General features: G+C 42.5%; 1 protein-coding gene across 2 annotated transcripts in view; it reads right to left on the reverse strand.

Moving 5' to 3' along the window:
• The window catches only part of LOC133124012 (plakophilin-4-like), a 131,198-nt gene that overhangs the window by 15,566 nt on the left and 96,975 nt on the right, over positions 1-18,657 (reverse strand). For both annotated transcript variants that reach the window (XM_061234811.1, XM_061234812.1), the window contains exons 11-12: positions 16,443-16,656; positions 4,896-5,079 (exon numbers count right to left, since the gene is read on the reverse strand). In XM_061234811.1, coding sequence (XP_061090795.1) covers positions 4,896-5,079; positions 16,443-16,656 — 398 coding nt within the window. The remainder of the gene's footprint in view (positions 1-4,895; positions 5,080-16,442; positions 16,657-18,657) is intronic.

Raw genomic sequence — 18,657 nt, forward strand, 5'->3', positions numbered from 1 at the left:
AAGCAAATGAGTGTATCGTTGTCTTGTCATAACTCCAAAGAAGTCCAAACGGCTCGTTTAAAGGCACATTTTCTTCATAGAAATTGTGCAGATTTATTTGGGGATGGTGTGTTTTGAAGCTTTCATATGCCATTTCCCACAATATAGGACCTTCAAAGGCAGCTGAAGTCTGACCGTGAGACTACAGTCACAACATTTAAACTGCATGGAGCCAGACTCAAACCCAGTGAATGCATTGATGATAAAGTGTATTGTACGTTTTTTAAATTCAGGCATTGCCTGGAATATACAACTTTAATCACAAACTGGTTCATTCTATACAGCTGTCACAGATGGCTTCTGTCACAGTGTCAGTAAGGGGAGATTCTCGTACATCCCTGCTGGATTCTTTGGTTCAATTCAATTCAATCCAATTATATTTCTATAATGTTCTTTACAGAAGACTGTGACAAAGACACTTTTAGAGTAGCAGAAGGGCCAACACCGGGCCTGAACTCACAAATAGCAAGCACGAGGTAAAAAAACACCCCAGTGGGAAGAAATGTTTCCGTTTATGACTTGTGATTCCCTGTTTCAGTCCTTTCTACCTGTATCCAGCAGATCCAGTATCCACTTCCAGAACACTTAATTTATTAATTCATAGCTACTTGTAAAAAAACAACATTGCTCTTTTCATTTCTACCTCAGGTACTGTGTCGCATACCCAGAACCATATTAAAATCATTTTATGCCGCGCTCTTGCGTAAGAGAATAAATCAACCCCCCTTTTGTCTTCCACAGAAATGACAGTATTACGGTACTTGTGTAGAAAATACAACTTGTTTACCATGCTCGTACACCAAGAGGCAAAGTGACAAATTACTTTAGACACTTTTATTAAGTACTTAAGACATAAGCCTAAACCCTTTTATTTTTTAATCCAACAAAAGTTATGCTTGCGCCATTTTACTGTCTGGTGTGTGTTATGTATTTTACAAAATGACACGATGAACTACAATCCCATTATCTGAGGTGAGAAATGTTAATATGGGTATCTGTGCAATATCAGGCCTTTCCCCATTGCTTCTGAACAAGCCTCTTTACTGCACAAATGAGTGATCTCCCTACTCAGGATGTAAGTCCAAAAAAACACAGTTTCCCATTTTATATTAAATTGTCTGGAACCTCAGACTTTTAAAACTTGCTTAATACTTTTTAGACTAGGCAATAGCTGACCCATCCTCATGGATGAACATATCAGATCCTCTTCAACATCTATAAGATTTTTAAAATATAATAATTTGAAGCTTTAAAATCTCACACTATAAAAGAAGACAAAAAACGGATATGCAGGAATGGAAATGAATTCATATACACGTAAATGTTAGTTACTTACCTATTCTATTCCATTTTATCTTAGTACAGAGCTGAGTACAGCTTCACTTAGCTGGGCTTAGCAAATTGCAAAGAACAAATGGTTTGTGTGTGTTTTGGTACACTTTCAATAGTGTTACATATTCAGAACAAACATCTCCCCCTGACATCTCCCCCATACTGTATGGGTACACACACACACATTTTGTATTGACAGTGACAACAGTTGTTATATTTTGTTGTCTTTCTGACATCTTTGCAGCACCAACATGAAAGGAAAACAGTGTGGAGAATCTCGCCACTTGAAGGGATGTTTTTTTCTGAGAACCAGGGGCCTGAGGGACTGTGGACTCTACCTCCTTGCTTAAATGAGAAAGGAATGTCCCTTCTGGCATCCACCATGTTAGGGGATTCCCACTTCCAAAGAGGACAAGTGTGCATGAAGAATCAAGCATTTTTTCCTTAATTGAAATGTGGCTCCGTTTTATTGAATTGCATAAGCCCTTAATAAAGACTAACTGGATTAGTCCCAGTGATAGTCGCAAAACTGTAGCGTGTGTACAGACACACACACACGCATATATACACACGCATAAACATAAACACACAGACACAGACACACACACAAACACACACACACACATGCACACACATTTACGTACACATGCGCACACATACCCATGCCCAAGCACATGCACACACACACACATTCACACACATATTCAAGCACACACACACCCACACACCTCTAAAAGGGGACAAAAGCCCTTTTTGGGTTTGTGCTCCTCTTCAAATCAGCCTGAGCTGTGCTGAGGTCTACCACCGCAGCCTCGTGAATAATGCAGGAGACAGGCAGAGACTGAGCACTGCCATTATCAGAGCTTGGGCAGGTCAGCGAAAGCACAGCTCCCTATAAAACCTCCAGCCAGAGTCTCCACTTAATATCACCGTCAAGACAACACAGCGAGGAACGGCGAAAAGAAAAGCATTAAGGGCCATTTAATTCTGCTTTTAGCCGCACGCGATTGCGTTCATTAAAAAGGCCTCCTCCATCGTGAGACACAGGCTTGTAATAAACACATCTTGCACTACAGCTCGACGCATGAACGAGGCACAGTAATTGGCTGAGGAATTGCGTTCTACATTCCGGGGCTGCAGTGGTTACAGCAGGAGGCGGTGGAACCAGGTCTGACCCTCTGCGCAGAGCTGATATCGGGGCCCGTTTTCCTGACAAAGACACATGACTGCGAGGTGCGGTGTGGCAGGTTTAGATTGGGGCCTCCTCATACGGGGCCCTGAGGGCCCACCGGAGTCTGCAGGCTCTCGCCCCGCTGAAGCAACTGCTTATTGTCTTGATCGAATCAATTTGGCTCCCTTTGCAGAGAGCGTTAGAGGCGGCTGATTTGTGGCCCTTCAGGCCCTGGAGCGGAGCGACCTTAGCACATAATTTAGCTCCGCCGCCCGGTCTGGAGAGTGTTTTGAAGGATCCAGAATTCTAGTTGACTGAGTAGCCCTGGCACGTAATGTAAACCGCTGTCTGGTCCGATAAGGAGAGTCGCACAAAATGGAGGCGAGGTGGGGAAGGCTCAGCCAGCAGGGAGCAGCCCCATCGACGACACACAGCCGGCCTCCCAGGCAGAGCGACAAACCTATCGCCAAGATGGTGGATGGCAGACAACACTCACAGAGGAAAAATGGCCACACTCAAGAGCCGAAACTACACACAGGTCTATAATCAGCACTCTGCACACGGTCTTCAGAGACAGCTGCTATTTCAAAGGGATAGTTCACTTGCTGGACTTTTTTTTGGATATTACTACAGTTTTGTGTTTGTTTTTAATTGGCCCATACAGTTTTGATGTGCAAGTAAGATATTATTAGACTACATAAACTTTCAAAACCCCCAAAAAAAGTATTTTTGTACAATAATGAGGTGTCACTTCTGTGATGGCCTGCGCTTTTCTGACTAATGTGAAGAAATAAATGATTTTCACTAACACTGGCTCTATCACTGCAGCGTATTTCACGCAGTGTTGTTATTGTTGTTCTCTCAATGTCTGATCGTCATTGTAAATTACAATTTGTTCTCAACAGACCACCCTGGTTAAATAAAGTACTGTACTTTTGTTATTGCAGTTAACCTAAAAAATAATAAATACAACAAAACTGCCTCTCTTCCAACAACATTCACAGCACTGGATACTGGAGGACACCCAAATATACGGTTCACTAAATGTGCCAAATGTAGCTATATTGGTATGCTTGCCAAAGATATTTTGCAGTAGTTTGCCTTTCTCTAGCTCTTTCTGTTTTTATCTTCCCCTGGCAAAGGTGTGCCAGCAGATTCCATTCTCTTGGACAATATGATATTTTAGCATCATTTTCAAATTATTCAGGTTATGTACGACCAACAGTTGAACCAAAATATTCATAAGATTATAAATATTCATTACAACGAAAACCCACTGCTCCCCGAAGGACTTCTGCCCTTGCTTGACACGTTTATGCAGGTTGTTAAAAAAAAGAACTACAGTTCTGATATCCCTGAGGTAGTAAAATGTGCTTTGTTTTAGCTGCCAGAAAAGGTAGGTTGTTGTATGCAGTAGTAGCTAGGGAGATAGCCAAACATTTTACTTGGGGCTGAGAAATGAACAAGGAAACATCGGCAGGTTTTCAGTGTAAATGCTTCCCATTTCTACTGTGTGCATCTAACCATTGTCTTTTCTGGCAAGCAACATTTGTTAGAAAATATCTTTAAAAAATATACCTCACCTTAATATTTCCTCAGCACAGTGGTCAGAATATCTACAGTGGGCTCCAGAATTATTGGCACCCTTGATAAATATACACAAAAAAAGTTTTATTTTCTAGCATGTGTAAAGTAGTGTGCTGCATTAATGATTCATTGGAATCAAGTCTTACATTTTCAAATAAAACATTTATTAGCCCAAAAAACAGGTTTCACAATTATTGGAATCCCTGGTTTAATACTTGGAGCAAACACCCCAACCATGACTCCTATAATTTGTAATAAGGTTAGAGAACACATTAGGAGGGATTTCTGACCAGTCCTCCATGCAAATCTCAATCAATGATATCCTAGGCTTTGCACTTATGGAGCCCACCGCATATATCACTGTGTAATAACTGAGAGTGCCAGAAACAATATCAGTTCAGAATTCCCCCCCAAAGGCAATTACTATGATTTGCCATTGTACAAAAATACAGAACGTTCTCAGTTATTCACATTTCGGTCTGCATTGTCTCAAAACAAAAATAAATCCTTCACACTTCTGAAGTACAAAAACACCATTAAGTTAAAATACGTACACTAGAAAAAAGATAACCTTGCAATCAAAACATTTAAAGGTGTGTTTACAGTTCAAAAGTGTGCAGGCTTTCCTTTTCATTAACAAATGATCTCAGCCCAGCACCTTAGGATTTGCGTGTGATTACTTACACACTTCAAGTTCGGCAGTGTCACAACATGACCACCAGGTGGCCATGCTGTTGGAAAACGTGTCCGGGGAGGGATACGCTACCTCAAGCAGCCACTGGTGTTGCGCAGGACGAGAGAGGAGTGGAATTTCAGCTTGTGCTCGTCTTCGAAGGACGAGCTGCTCCAGCCAGAATGAGGGATGATCACAGTGTTGGTCAGCGTGCTTAAGGCGTCCCGAATGATTGTCATCTTCACGGCGTCGTAGGAGGAGAGGTTCCACAGCACCCCTGGGGGGGGAAGGCGCGGGCGTTAGAGACGGCCGCATAAACCTTGGCTGTGTCAGCCGTCACACTCGCTTAACTTCCCCCTGCTGGGGCTTTTTATAGCCTGGCCCAGTTGTGGATCACATAGTGGGGGAATAATCGGTCTAAACGATGGTGGTACGCACACATACGCACACACAACGTGCGCACACACATACGACGCGCGCACATACGACATGCGCGCTCACACACGACACAGGCACACACACAACACGCGCACACACGACACAGGCACACACACGACACGCACACACGGGCAAACACACGACACGCGCGCAAACACACGACATGCACACACACGACACGCACACACACACGCGCACACAAGCATCGCTGTAGAATCTTTACAGCATGACAAGGAGCTGCAGCTCAGTTAAAAACTCCTCATATATGGAATCTGCAATAAAAATTAATACATGCACTCATGAAAATTAATAAACGTCATGTGCTCTGGTATTGTACAGTTAAACACTGTAGTAAACATGAACTGTAAATTGCAACGTACTAGCATGCGAAAAGTGAACAGTGAATTAATAATGGAAACAACTTTGATTAAATAAATAATGTGCTGTCAATCTTTTATGTATGAATTTAGTTTGGATTACTGATGATCTGTAGATGCTGATCTATTGCAGTATGGTTATACTTAAATGAACATCTGTTCAGCATTACTGGTTGTGTCAATCCTGCAAATGAGATCTGTGCTACTGAGGGGCTTAAACTCAGTCATATCCAGTACAGGCAGACATAACCTTGGAGAATGCAGCTCCACTGACTGACAGAAGGAGGGGCTGCCTCTCGGATGGTGTGTGCGTGTGCGTGCGTGTGTGTTTGAGCATTCGTGTGTGTGTGTGTGTGTGTGTGTGTGCCTGTGCATTTGTGTGTGTGCGCCTGTGCATGTGTCTGTCTGTGTTTGTGTATGTGTGCGTGTACATGTAGGGGCTCCAGAATTAGTGGCACCCTTCATAAAAATAGAGAAAAAAGCATATAATAAACAACATAGATAATGATCTATATTTTATGATCAAACATACGGGAAAACGATATACTTGTATTTCAATACATTTACGCTCATGTTTCAATGTTTTTTATTCAGTAATCTAATTTTTTCTGAAAACACAGCTGCCAAAATGATTGGTACCCCTAACAATTATTGTAAATAAAATTTAAAAAAAATAAAAATCAAAGTGAAATTGGCAATACTATATCAGTCTAAAGGAACTATATTGTGTCATTCACTTCATGTTTCACAAAACCATAAAAAAATTACGTAACAAGCACGCAAAATCCCTTTGTCAATCATCAGCATAGGCAAAGCCAAACAACTGTCATTTCAGAAGAGACAGATGGTAATCGACCATCACAAGTTTGGTTATGGGTATAAAAAATACATTAACAGTTCAATATACCACTGCAAGGGCAATAGTAAACAGGCATAAAACATATGATATGATTGCAAACTTGCCAGGAAGAGGATGCAAGTTCATATTACTCCCGCGGAAGGCACGGATGCTGAGGAAAGCCGTAAGTAACACAAGGATCACAGTTTAAGAAATGCAGAGATTGTTGTGTATTCTTCCTCTGCAAATCCCGGTTCAAAATCGAAAAGCTTGTCCTCTAACTCGGCAAAGTCAGAGCTGTCCGCCATATCGCTCAGGCTAGCTAGTTAGGTTCCGTGATATTTGCATGCTAACATTACGCCTGGATGGGTGGCCGCCCATAAACCAGTCTCTGCGTTCAAGGGTGAAGTTTGACATCACTGGATGTGTTTGCCCTGAGAAGTTTTGCCCCATATTTTGTTAACGGCTACATGGACGGTGACACTTTTTGTGCATATTTATCAAGGGTACCACTAATTCTGGAGCCCACTGTATATGCATATACTGTGTGCTTGCGCACGTGTACGCGCGTGTACAATGTGATTATGTACAGTATGTGTTCACAACATGTATGTGTGTGCAGATGTATCTGCACGTGTATGTGAGTACGTTCGTGTACATTCACAAAGTGTGTGTGTATACGTGTGTATACGTGCATGTGCTTTGTGCACTCAGGGATTTAACTGCATGCAAGTGCCCCACTGGAGGAGCGGAGGAGAGTGGGGGACGTGAGCTGCGGCTAATCCCAGTGATTATTGGAACACTGCCTCTCAGCCATCTCCAGCACACATCTGCTCACTGGGGCATTCCCCATCACAACAGCCCACACCACATCACTTAACCCGTCCTCTTAACCAGAATGACACCGTCACATGCACTGTCGACCAAAACCAGCCACAGGGTCAGCACGAGGGTCAGCACTTCCATATCACACACAACACATCTCCCTCCTGCACCTACCTTGGCACTTAATTTTATACAATGCCTCCGACAGCTTAGTTAGTCTGTTCATTCACTTCCTTCAGGCATTTTGTGGGCATGTCCATAAGTTGGCGTGCACAACTGTCTCTCCTAGATCCATAAAAGGAAACGCTAGCCAGTAATCCACTTATGGGAGGTTATGGGGATGATATTTGTGTACTTTCATCCAGGAATTAAAGTGACAATAATTCACAGTTTTCTAACACGGCCAGTATTCAAGGGTCAAGAGATATAAATCAATTCAGACTAAGCCTGTCAAAACGCACCAGAAAACAAAAAGAAGAAAGGACAATTGGCTCCACATACAGGAGAAGGGGACGTGACACTGGACAATAAGATTACAGTCTGCATCACTGGCTTTCAGCACTAGAATGTACTGTACACAGCAATACAGTGCAATAGTGAATAGTGTAACTCACATGAGGGGAGACAGGCTAACAGAAAATTTGAAAGACCTTCGATTCGGTGTCAAAGAAGTGCAAGTCCAGTGGCTGCCTCGAATGAATAACAGTCCGGAATACTGAAATGATGAACAATTTCTTACAGCCAACACTCACAAAGACAGACAGATGGACACTGCCACACGTGAACCACGTGTAAGGCTTCACAGACGATTAATTGTTCTCTGCTTATGCAATCAGATGCTTTCTCCTGTAGAACAACGCCCCCCAAATAATCCTCCGGGCCAGTCCCGTTAGCCTATCTAACCAGAGAACCAGACAACTGCATTCCCAGATGGAAGTGGGTAAAGACAATCTGCACAGACTTGCAAGGCAACACAAAATGAATACATTTCTCTCACCAACTGTATGACCCTGCTGTCCACCAGGGGGCAGTAACAGGGACAGTTGTAGGAATGTGCAGTATGTTCTGTATACACCACATGGCATAAATGGAGCGAAGCATAAGGCAGAGGTGCATCGTGGTAATTACCTTCCTTGGGCCATATTTTTCAGAATCAACTTCGCAAGGGGCATTTGGCGCAGTCACCTGGCGAGCTGCTTGGTGAACTGGGTGTGGCTACTGAATCGTGCCATTTTCCGAAGTCAAGCAAGGGGCACAACCAGGACGCCACGCACGTCGCCAGGTGACTGCGGCAATGACCTGTGCAAAAAAGTTGTTTCGTGGTGTGTGGGCAGGTGGAAAATGGGCTGGATTATGCTCACTATATTATCAGTGTGGGGAACCTTGATTCATTCATGTCCAATCAAATAACCTCTTTTCATTACCATTAAGATTCATGCATATTGCGCAGGTTGGATTGGCAATTTTCGTAGTCTCTATGAATACAATGGAAGACCAGGATAAGGCAGATGTTTCTCCCAAAAAGTTATTTTGTGGGAGGTACAAACTTGAGCTGATTCTCCAAATGTACAATATGGCAGTGTTGGTAAACCTAACTTCCTGGGATTTTCACAAGCCTGTGGATAGTCAGTGGGTGACGTAAAAGGTCGATATTTGGTCGATATTTTTCTACAGTCCAAGGTTCGCACATGTTGCGTATGCAACTTTCTCCTTGATATAAATATTTTAACTTGATTTTCAGGTTAACTGTCAACATAGCTGACCCTCCAGACAAAAAAATAACAACGATTATTATTATTATTAACAACGTCTTGTTGTTTATCAATCTCTTAGACAGTGAGCACACCCGGATGGTGTAATGATCATTTATGGTTTAAAACAAATGGTAATTATGTCTTCACATATACACTCAGTGAGCAATTTATTAGGTAGACTAGTAAATCAGCATGTTAATGCAAATATTTAATCAGCCAATCATCCATCCATCCATCCATCCATTATCTGAACCCGCTTATCCTGAACAGGGTCGCAGGGGGGCTGGAGCCTATCCCAGCATACATTGGGCGAAAGGCAGGAATACACCCTGGACAGGTCGCCAGTCCATCACAGGGCACATACACCACACACTCACACATACCTACGGCCAATTTAGACTCTCCAATCAGCCTAACATGCATGTCTTTGGACTGTGGGAGGAAACCGGAGTACCCGGAGGAAACCCACGCAGACACGGGGAGAACATGCAAACTCCGCACAGAGAGGCCCCGGCCGACGGGGATTCGAACCCAGGACCTCCTTGCTGTGAGGCGGCAGTGCTACCCACTGCACCATCCGTGCCGCCTTCAGCCAATCATGTGGCAGCATTTAAACGCATAAAAGCATGCAGACATGGTCAAGAGGTTCAGCAGTTTTTCAGACCAAATGTCGGAATGAGGAAGAAATGTGATCTGACTTTGACCGTGGAATGATTGCTGGTGCCAGACAGGGTGGTTTGAGTATCTAAGAATCTCCAGCGATTTTCACGCACAACAGTCTCTTGAGTTTGCAGAGAATGGTGCGAAAAACAAAAAACATCTAGCGAGCAGCAGTTCTGCAGGCAAATACACTCTGTTAAGAGGTCAGAGGAGAATGGCCAGACTGGTCGAAGCTGACAGGAAGGTGACAGTAATGCAAATAACCACACATTAAACACACAAAGTGTCAAACCTCTAAGTTTGGACAATTAGTCAAAAAATAGGTCTAATAAATTCACCGAGTTTACATTGATATTACATTTATTACATATGCCTTATATTGCAACAGTTTCTCTCTTGGCATAATATTAAATTAATCATCAAAAAGTTTACAAATGCAGTCTATCCGTACTGTAATTTTGTGCCAGTAAGCACAACTGTAGCTATCATTTAAACTACAGTCACATAATTAAAAGCGGCTAAAGTAACGGACCTTGATGCAGGCATCAGTTTATTGCAGTTGCACACAGAGGACCGGGGTTTGATTCCGGCTGGCTCATTCCTGGGTTCAGCAGGTGGGTGGTAAAAAGGGTAAAATGTGGACCCATCTAACTAGAAAATTGCAATAAGCCACACCAAATTAGCAATGAGCTGCTCACTCTTGACTGACATATGGCACCACTTCGGTGTGCCGTGAGTCCCTAAATTACCAGAGGCGTCTGGATGGTCCGGAAAATGCGATAAACAGCACGCCAGCGCGCAACACAGCAGGCGTCGGCTGAAAAATATAGCCCCTTATCTCAAATTGCTGCCTTACAAATTAATTAAGCTCCTTTTAAGGGGTTTTGCCATAAAGGAAAGAGTATGGCAGGCGTGCGCCTTTGAGAGTACAGTGAAAGGACTCTGTTGTGGGAGAGGGGAGAGAAAGCAGCTAGCTACTCTGCCCCCCCACTGCCCACATGCCACTACACCCTCACCTGTTTTGCAGTAAAGAGCCACATTCAAGGAGTGATGATTGGGAATCACATTTTATTCACTGTCCATACAAAAATGATTTTCTATAAATTTCATATTTATAGCACTGCTTATGTACTACATTACTGAAGGTACTGTTGTGGCTTAGTTTTCAGAATTAATTACATGTCTGGGCTTTCAATAGGTTGTTTGTAGCCAACACATTATACAGTACACCAGCCTGGAAAAGGGCATCTGCCGCATACATAAATAAAGCAAACAAAATACACTCAAAGTGACCAATTTTTTATATTTCAAAAAAATGTGTTACTTATTAGTTTTCTGCTGCTGTGGCCCATCCAATTCAAGGTTAGATATGACCTGCTGTACAGGTGTTCCTAATAAAGCATTATCCAGCATTGATCCTTGGAAGGGCTCATGCCCCAACTTTTCATTAAAGGCCTTCTAACAAACTCACTCTGCCGATCCTTTGTGTGTTTCTCTGCGTTAATGGGTTTTTTGGTTTATCCCTTTGCTTCATTGAAAGATTCAATTACCATGCCTTTTTAACACAGTGGCTTCACTCCAGGAAGCCACATTGTCCTTTTTGACCCTCAGGGCAAACTCGACATCCAACAGCCACAGCCAGGGTGCTCAATTAACAGCCCTAAAAAGTTTTGGAAACATACAGTACAGTGCGTAAGTATTTGGACAGTGGTGTAATTTCTGTTCTTTTGGCTCTGTGCTCCAGCACATTGGATTTGAAATAAATACTTGCACTAAATAAGCGATTGAATACACCTGACTAATCAGAAACAGCTAATTGTCCAATTACTTTTGGTCCTCTAAAATGGAGGGACTATGTATAAAAAATGTAAATACGCCATGTTTCATTTCAAATCTAATGTCACGTCCAGAGCCAGAGCCAAAAGAGCAGAAATGGACAAAAATGAAGCGTAGTGGTTAAGGGACACACAAGGTCGGTGGTTCTAACCCCAGTGTAGCCACAATAAGATCCGCACAGCCGTTGGGCCCTTAACCCTGCATTGCTCCAGGGGAGGATTGTCTCCTGCTTAGTCTAATCAACTGTACGTCGCTCTGGATAAGAGCGTCTGCCAAATGCCAATAATGTAATGTAATGTAAAGACTGCACTGTAGCTACCTACATACTACAGATACTGTAGGCCCCCGGCAGCAGAGGGCAGATGAGATGCAGATGAGATGAAAGACTGTCTACCCAGGCGGGAGGACGTTCATCGCGGTGGTGGACATATACGCACGTAGGCCAAAAGAGCTTGGCAAAAAACGCAGGATTAACGAGCTAAAAATCTCCACTGCCATTTATGTGGAGGGACGACAGGTCGACTTACCCCTCGAGGCCTATGGACCTGCTTGTATGTACAGCATATCAGTTTACACTGGGTTAGGGCACTCCTGTGGAGCGTGTTGGCAGGATATGCGTCTTAGGTGAGGTGTGAACTGCGCAAGTGAAAACTGTGAAAATGAGTTATGGGAGGCGGCATATGATTGGGGAGTGGTGAACTGAAATTCACCACTTTTACTTTCCAGCTTGTCATTCACAAGCATCGACTCTGGTAGACCAGAGCCTTGCAGGCTGCATGTTCTCTCAGTGGGGCTCCACAATGCAATTGTACTATAACTCAAGTTCAGTAGTCCATACACAATGGCCTCCTCAATGAGGGAAAAAATAGTAAGCTAACTTCATGCTTTCTGGAGGATTTGCATGGTTTTCTGCAGCCCCTCAAAGTGTTGTTTGCAGCATTGCCCTGGATAATTAAAGGAAAAAGTTTTCTGTAAAATTACAATTGGGAAATGAAGTATTTTCTGTATAAACACTAAATTTGTAAATCTACAATTCCCAAGAGGAAATGCTCCACATAGGGTGTGCACAGGAGCATTGCAAACAGCTGATCAAAGGAATTTGATGGAAAGCCATTTGTCCTACCGATGCATTGTCTGTTTTGCAGGTTCTAATGAAGGTAATTAGTCCAAAACCTTTACATTAATAAAGTGGAACATGGCATTTGCAACAGCTTGTGGATATCTTTTCTTTGTGTTTGAACTGGGGATTGCCAGCAAAAACCGTACAAAACAAAACCTTTCCGACACTGCTAATGTATGCTAATGCACATCCTCTCTCTAAAGGCTAGCTTTATTGCTGACCCTGTAGGGATCCGCTGATAATTGAAACTGACTCATTGATGAACCATACAGCACCACACCACAGCATCCGGAAAGTTGAAAGCAGCAGCCTTGATTTTCCTTTACGACTTGCAAATCGTCCCCTAAATGTAATCGGAATTTATGAATGAGACGGCGGTTTTCCAAGCGATAAACCAGCTTTCCCCACCTAAGACTATGCAACAGCCAAACTTGTAAGCTTAAATGAGGACTGACGTCTGCATATTGAAGGTAAACACTGCTAAAGGCGGTTAGGGAACTTGGCATTGCACCAGGTGTTCCCAGGCATGGGGCTGCAGGTGTTAATTATTGCTATTGCGCAATATTCCTTTACTAAACTACTTCAGTACACAATCAGCTACCTGTGCATGTAAGCTGTTTAAGTCACCTGAGGTGACTTGCATAGCTTACAGGCATGTGTAGGCCCCTAATACCTCTAATACCCCCCCCCACCTCTTACCTTACATGCAAGTGTTGGCTGTCACTACCCCAACCTGACTAACTAAAGACTCCTTCCTTCTCCTGTCTCCTTCTCAGTCAGGTTGTGCAGACACCCTCCCTCCAGTATCTGGAATTCAATATTCAATACATCACAGAGATTTAAAATAAACACTTAATATGATTTATGCCCAGACATTGAAGTGCAGCTCGACTAAAAAAACAAAACAAAACAAAAAAACAACCTAAGTGACAAATGGGAATCCCAAGATCACGGAAAAGAGTCTTGAAAAAGCGAGAGAAATATGAATGATAGAGCTCACGTCCCAAGAGTCCAAGGCACTCTGATGAGAAAGAGCAGAGGAGGAACATGAAGACCCACGGGGCAGAAATACTTGAGCTATTCTTCTTTCATACTTTCAATATCCCTGTGCAATATGCCAATATGATAAAGGCTCTTCAAAGGCATTTTGCTGCTTCCGGCTTTTTCACATAAGACTGTCTGGGACACCTGGGAAGTAGAGTAAGCGCTATTATTCACATTTTTCTCACTTCTCCACAAAACTCTTATCAGTGAGCTTTGGATTCTCCTTTTTTTGCTTTAGTCAATTTTCCTGGGGTTCAAAGAGCACATTGTTCCTCTCCATCTCCATGTATTTGACCCAACGAGCACCCAGCATTCTCGGCACGAAGAAAAACCTGACTCAAACCCTAAAACGCATTCAAGAAGCATTACTCACGGCTAAAGGGTCCTGAGAAGAGTGACTGAAAACAGTTTGTGAGGGTCGCTGGATGCAACCCATCAGCCAGAGAAGACGGGCTCGATGACTGCCTAATTCTCCATTTTGGTGGGCCGTCAACACTAAAATTAACTTGGAGGAATACCGGTGTCCAGATAACTGGGTTTTGAAGTTATTATGCCAGAAAGAAATGATTGAAGAACTAGTAGTGAGGGAAAAGTCCGTCTGACCTCCAGTCCTTCTGTACGGAGCTGGATTTGCATGTAAATTGGGACAAGGGTGTGCGTTTCAGCACACTCTTCCTCTACGACGCAACTGGTCCGCTTTATATTGGTGCCAGAGCCACCTGCTACACGCGTTTTCCAATTCCAAGCCACTTGGAAGACCACATGGAATTATTTCCTCATAAAATTCCCACATCTATGGCAAAATACATAGCTGACGCTGCACCAACTGCTATACCGCCATATATTTTATTATTTAATCAATAATGCTCGCTCCCGCTTATCAAGATGCCTTCATTTGCTTCCAGAACTTGGCGCTGTCCCAAATGTCCTAAGAAATGCTTTTAAAAACTTGAAAGTGGCAAGGCATGTTTTCCATGCTTAAAGTTGAGAAAGAGGTATCATGATATTTATCTCTTGGTAGAGATAAATTTGGTAGCTGTCCCCCACCTGCCACTCTAGTCCACAGCTGCCAGCGACGCCAGTAGGACCACTGTAATCTTTGTGGCACTCATAGTATGTAAACCTTGGATAAGGTTAAGGGGATTGAGAAGGTCAGGATATGTCTGTGCAGAGGCTTAAGACCGACTTCCCTGAACTTCACAGCCAATGCTCCGCAATCCACTTTACACCAGACACCCGACGCTCCACAACCCACACTTCTTACTGTACAATCTGCAATCCATGCTTTACAGTAGGGTTGTGGCAAATCATCAGTTTTTGTAAAAAGTTTACCATCCCATTTTTTAAACGGTTAACCGTGTAAACGATACTGCTTACAACTGCTAGAGGTCATACTGACAAAAATGTAACTATTTCGGGCCATGTTAAATGGTTTCATTTAAATGCCAACGCTGTAAGTCAGATAATAGCCTAATTGCCAAAGGATTTATATTTACATTGACATCGTGGCCCATAGATGTCCAGTAGTCTGTAGTTAAAGCTGTGTAGGTTACGTCCAGGCATGCTGGTCGATTACGTGTACCTTTTTTTTAAACGTATTGGTTAAAATTATAATTTATCGTGTTTTCATCCCTCTTCCCTCTGGCTTCTGCCTGACAGACTTGATTGACATGAAATGTGCCAAATCTGCTGCTACTGAGAGCTTTGTTACAGACAGGGTTCGCACTCCAAATTCCATGGTCACGTTAATGTCCAATATTTGCGTGATATACAGTAATATGATAACACCGTGTCCTGGTGGTGACACAAGAAATCTGGTCTATTTTATGTAGAAAATAGGAAAATGGTGTAAATATAAAAATGGGATTTTGTACAGATACCATAGTCGACTGGTCTAATGAATTGTATGTCAATGGTTTCTATACAATGTGGCTTATATTTTTATGAAACAGTAAACTTTGCTTGTAGAACAAATTTATGACAGAGCATGTACATACAGTGTACACAAAAGTTACACTAAAATAAAAATAAATTACAAAACGGCTTATGTTTTCATAGTTTAGCACTGAATATCTCAATTTCTAAGTCAAGGACCAACCCAATACTATATTTTATATTTGTTCAAAAACTTGATGTTGACAGATTCTTTTTATAGGACTAGCTTGGAGTTTTAAATAGTTTAAAATAAGCAAGTAGCCTGAAAGTACGTTTTTAAGCAGCCGTGATCTTTCTGGTGAAAGCACATGTATGAAAGCAGCCTGGTAAAAGCATATGAATTTAATTAAACTGATCTTACCATTATAGCTTCAGAAAAAAAGAAACGGTTAGTAATTGTAAAAGTTTACAACGTTTAACCGTTCACACCCCTACTGTACATCCTACATTCCACGCTAGTCTAGGATGCACACTTTTCACCCCACACTCCCACACCATGCCTGGCAGAAGGGGGCTGGAAGGCAGTCCTGATGGCCAGCTTTGCTCCATCACAGCCTGGCGTCGTCTGAAGGATGAATCAGCCAGGCTCACTTAATTCGGTCAGGGGTCTTACTGTTTTCACCACAACAAAGACTTTGCCCAGGCTCTCTGTTGGGTGAATGATGAGTCACTATCGAGCTGCCTGTAACGGCACCTTAATCGACCTACCAGATGGCTGACTGAGCCCAAGCGGGCGGGCGGACCTCAGCCTGTGGAGCGGAGCTAAGAGGGACCCTGGGACGGACGGACAGACGGACGGGCAGACAGACGTACCTGTGACCAGCTCCCTCACTTCCGTGTCGGCAGACTTCCTCAGCAGCCGGAGGAGGGCCGGGACCCCACCCGCATTCCTCACGGCGACCTTGTTGTCGTCCGTGGCTTTCCCATAGACCAGGTTCCTCAGGGCCCCGCAAGCGTTTCGCTGCACCTCCAGAGCTTTGTGGTCCAGAAGATCAACCAGGTGCTTAATCCCACCCAGCCGGCAGACCTGCAGTGGAATTCACGAGAGAGGACATTTTGGGAAAGGAACCGATTCGCTAGCAAAAAAAACCTCTTGCTCGTTTCTATGGCTCATAGAGAAGATATTCTGTTTCATGGAGCAAAAGATTTATCTGCATCAATTTATTATATAGCAGTCACTCACACAGCACGGGCGTCTGCACCTGGTTCCACTTAACAAGTTGAAGAAAAACTGTGTTTTTGTCAATATACCAGCATCTCAGGGTTATTCCACACTGTGACAGTGCACCAGTCAGGTGGTTCCAAGCATTAATCAAATTTTTTGACCACATTCAAACAGGATATGTACATTTATTTATAAAACCATAGACAATGTGAACAATGCGAACAGCTGCCAAAAATGCTCATGTAACCCTTTGAAGCTGAATGACGCAATTTCACAACCACTCCCTTTAATCTCCGTTGAATAACTCTCTTATTTCTTAATGTAGGAAAGGATTATTTGATTGAATGAAGTCCAAAGCTTTATCCAGCAAATATCGCTTTCATTGGACATTTAAATCACCTTAATGCATTGCGATTTTCAAATACAGTCCTGAGGATTCACATACTTTAAGCCCCTTAAGTATCGGCCCTTTTCTTGAGACAAGCTTAAAAATGACATACCTAAAATAAAATGGTTCTATTCTTCAACCATTCTGACTACAGGCACAATCCTGTATTCTGAAAGGTAACCCACTGTAGTTTGTTTTCCAAGAGTCAGAATTACTCTACATATTACTAAAGCAAAGTTACAGCAGCCAAAACACATTGAAAGAAGAAGCTGTTATTCTTTTTTCTGTTTTTGAATGGATACAGATTATTGTGACTGAGGCTGCTGCGGTTAGAAACACAATGGAGCCACAAAACTGGACAAATCCCGTTTAAAATATGACGACAATATCAATACCTAAAATTAGCATTCTGCAAAAGGAATTCTGTATCAAAGGTGTCTTGTTTGCCTTGTCAATGCTGAGTTGTTTTAAGCAAGCCTAACAAACTATACAACCTTGGAAATGTTATGTTTTTAGCCAAAATACTTTTCAGTCATCACTTCAATAACATGCACATTGATTGTATACGGATGGGGAGAACACCTATATGGTCAGAGAAGCTTATAGATGAGCTCACGTTGTACCAGAGCGCCTATACAAAACGTAGATAATAGCATTCCTATGTACAAGTACTTTTGTAGCAGTATGCAACAGTGAACGTTTCTCAGTTAGCACATTTTTACAATTAAAAACTATTATGCATTTGGTTTGCTGGACCCTTGCCTTGAAAATGACACTGACATTACCGTATTTCTTGCAGTATTTGGATTTCCAAAGTGGAATCCTGAGTTTTAGTGCATTCATACTGCATTCATAGTGCATACTGTACCATAGTTACCACAGTGATTGAAAATAGCACCGTGAAAAATAAATTGCACCAGCTTATGCTATTCAGCATCTGAATAACTTTTATAAATATTAACGACTGGGAACGAATGGGAAAACCTGAGATATTAAGTGATGGCTGATTTGTGACCATTTCTTTGGACCTACTGAATTGAACTGTGAAGTGTGTGTGTGTGTGTTTGTGTGTGTGCGTGCATGCGTGTGCATATTCAGTTCATTATATTACTGTCCCTACTTGCAACAATACTAAAAAACCAATGAAAACATTAGGCAACAATGAGGATACATACACAGCAGTCATCAAATTACACTATAAAATAAATGACACTATATAATATATGAATACGCTATTCACAAATACAACACAAAATACAGACAGATTGTAGCTAGCTATGTAAACCAAAATTAAGTGCAAATTTAGCACAAGGTACTGTATGAATGAGTTTTTATATCTATTACTTTGTACTCTGGGCATCATAAAACTTCAACCTGAAATTCTTCATGTAGAGCATGAGCTGGACAGGCCACAATAGATCTGGCCTTAAAGCACCTGCTCAACATGTGCTTAACATGTGCTTAACATGTGCTTA

Source organism: Conger conger, chromosome 3, assembly GCF_963514075.1.
Source record: "Conger conger chromosome 3, fConCon1.1, whole genome shotgun sequence".
NCBI lineage: Eukaryota > Metazoa > Chordata > Actinopteri > Anguilliformes > Congridae > Conger > Conger conger.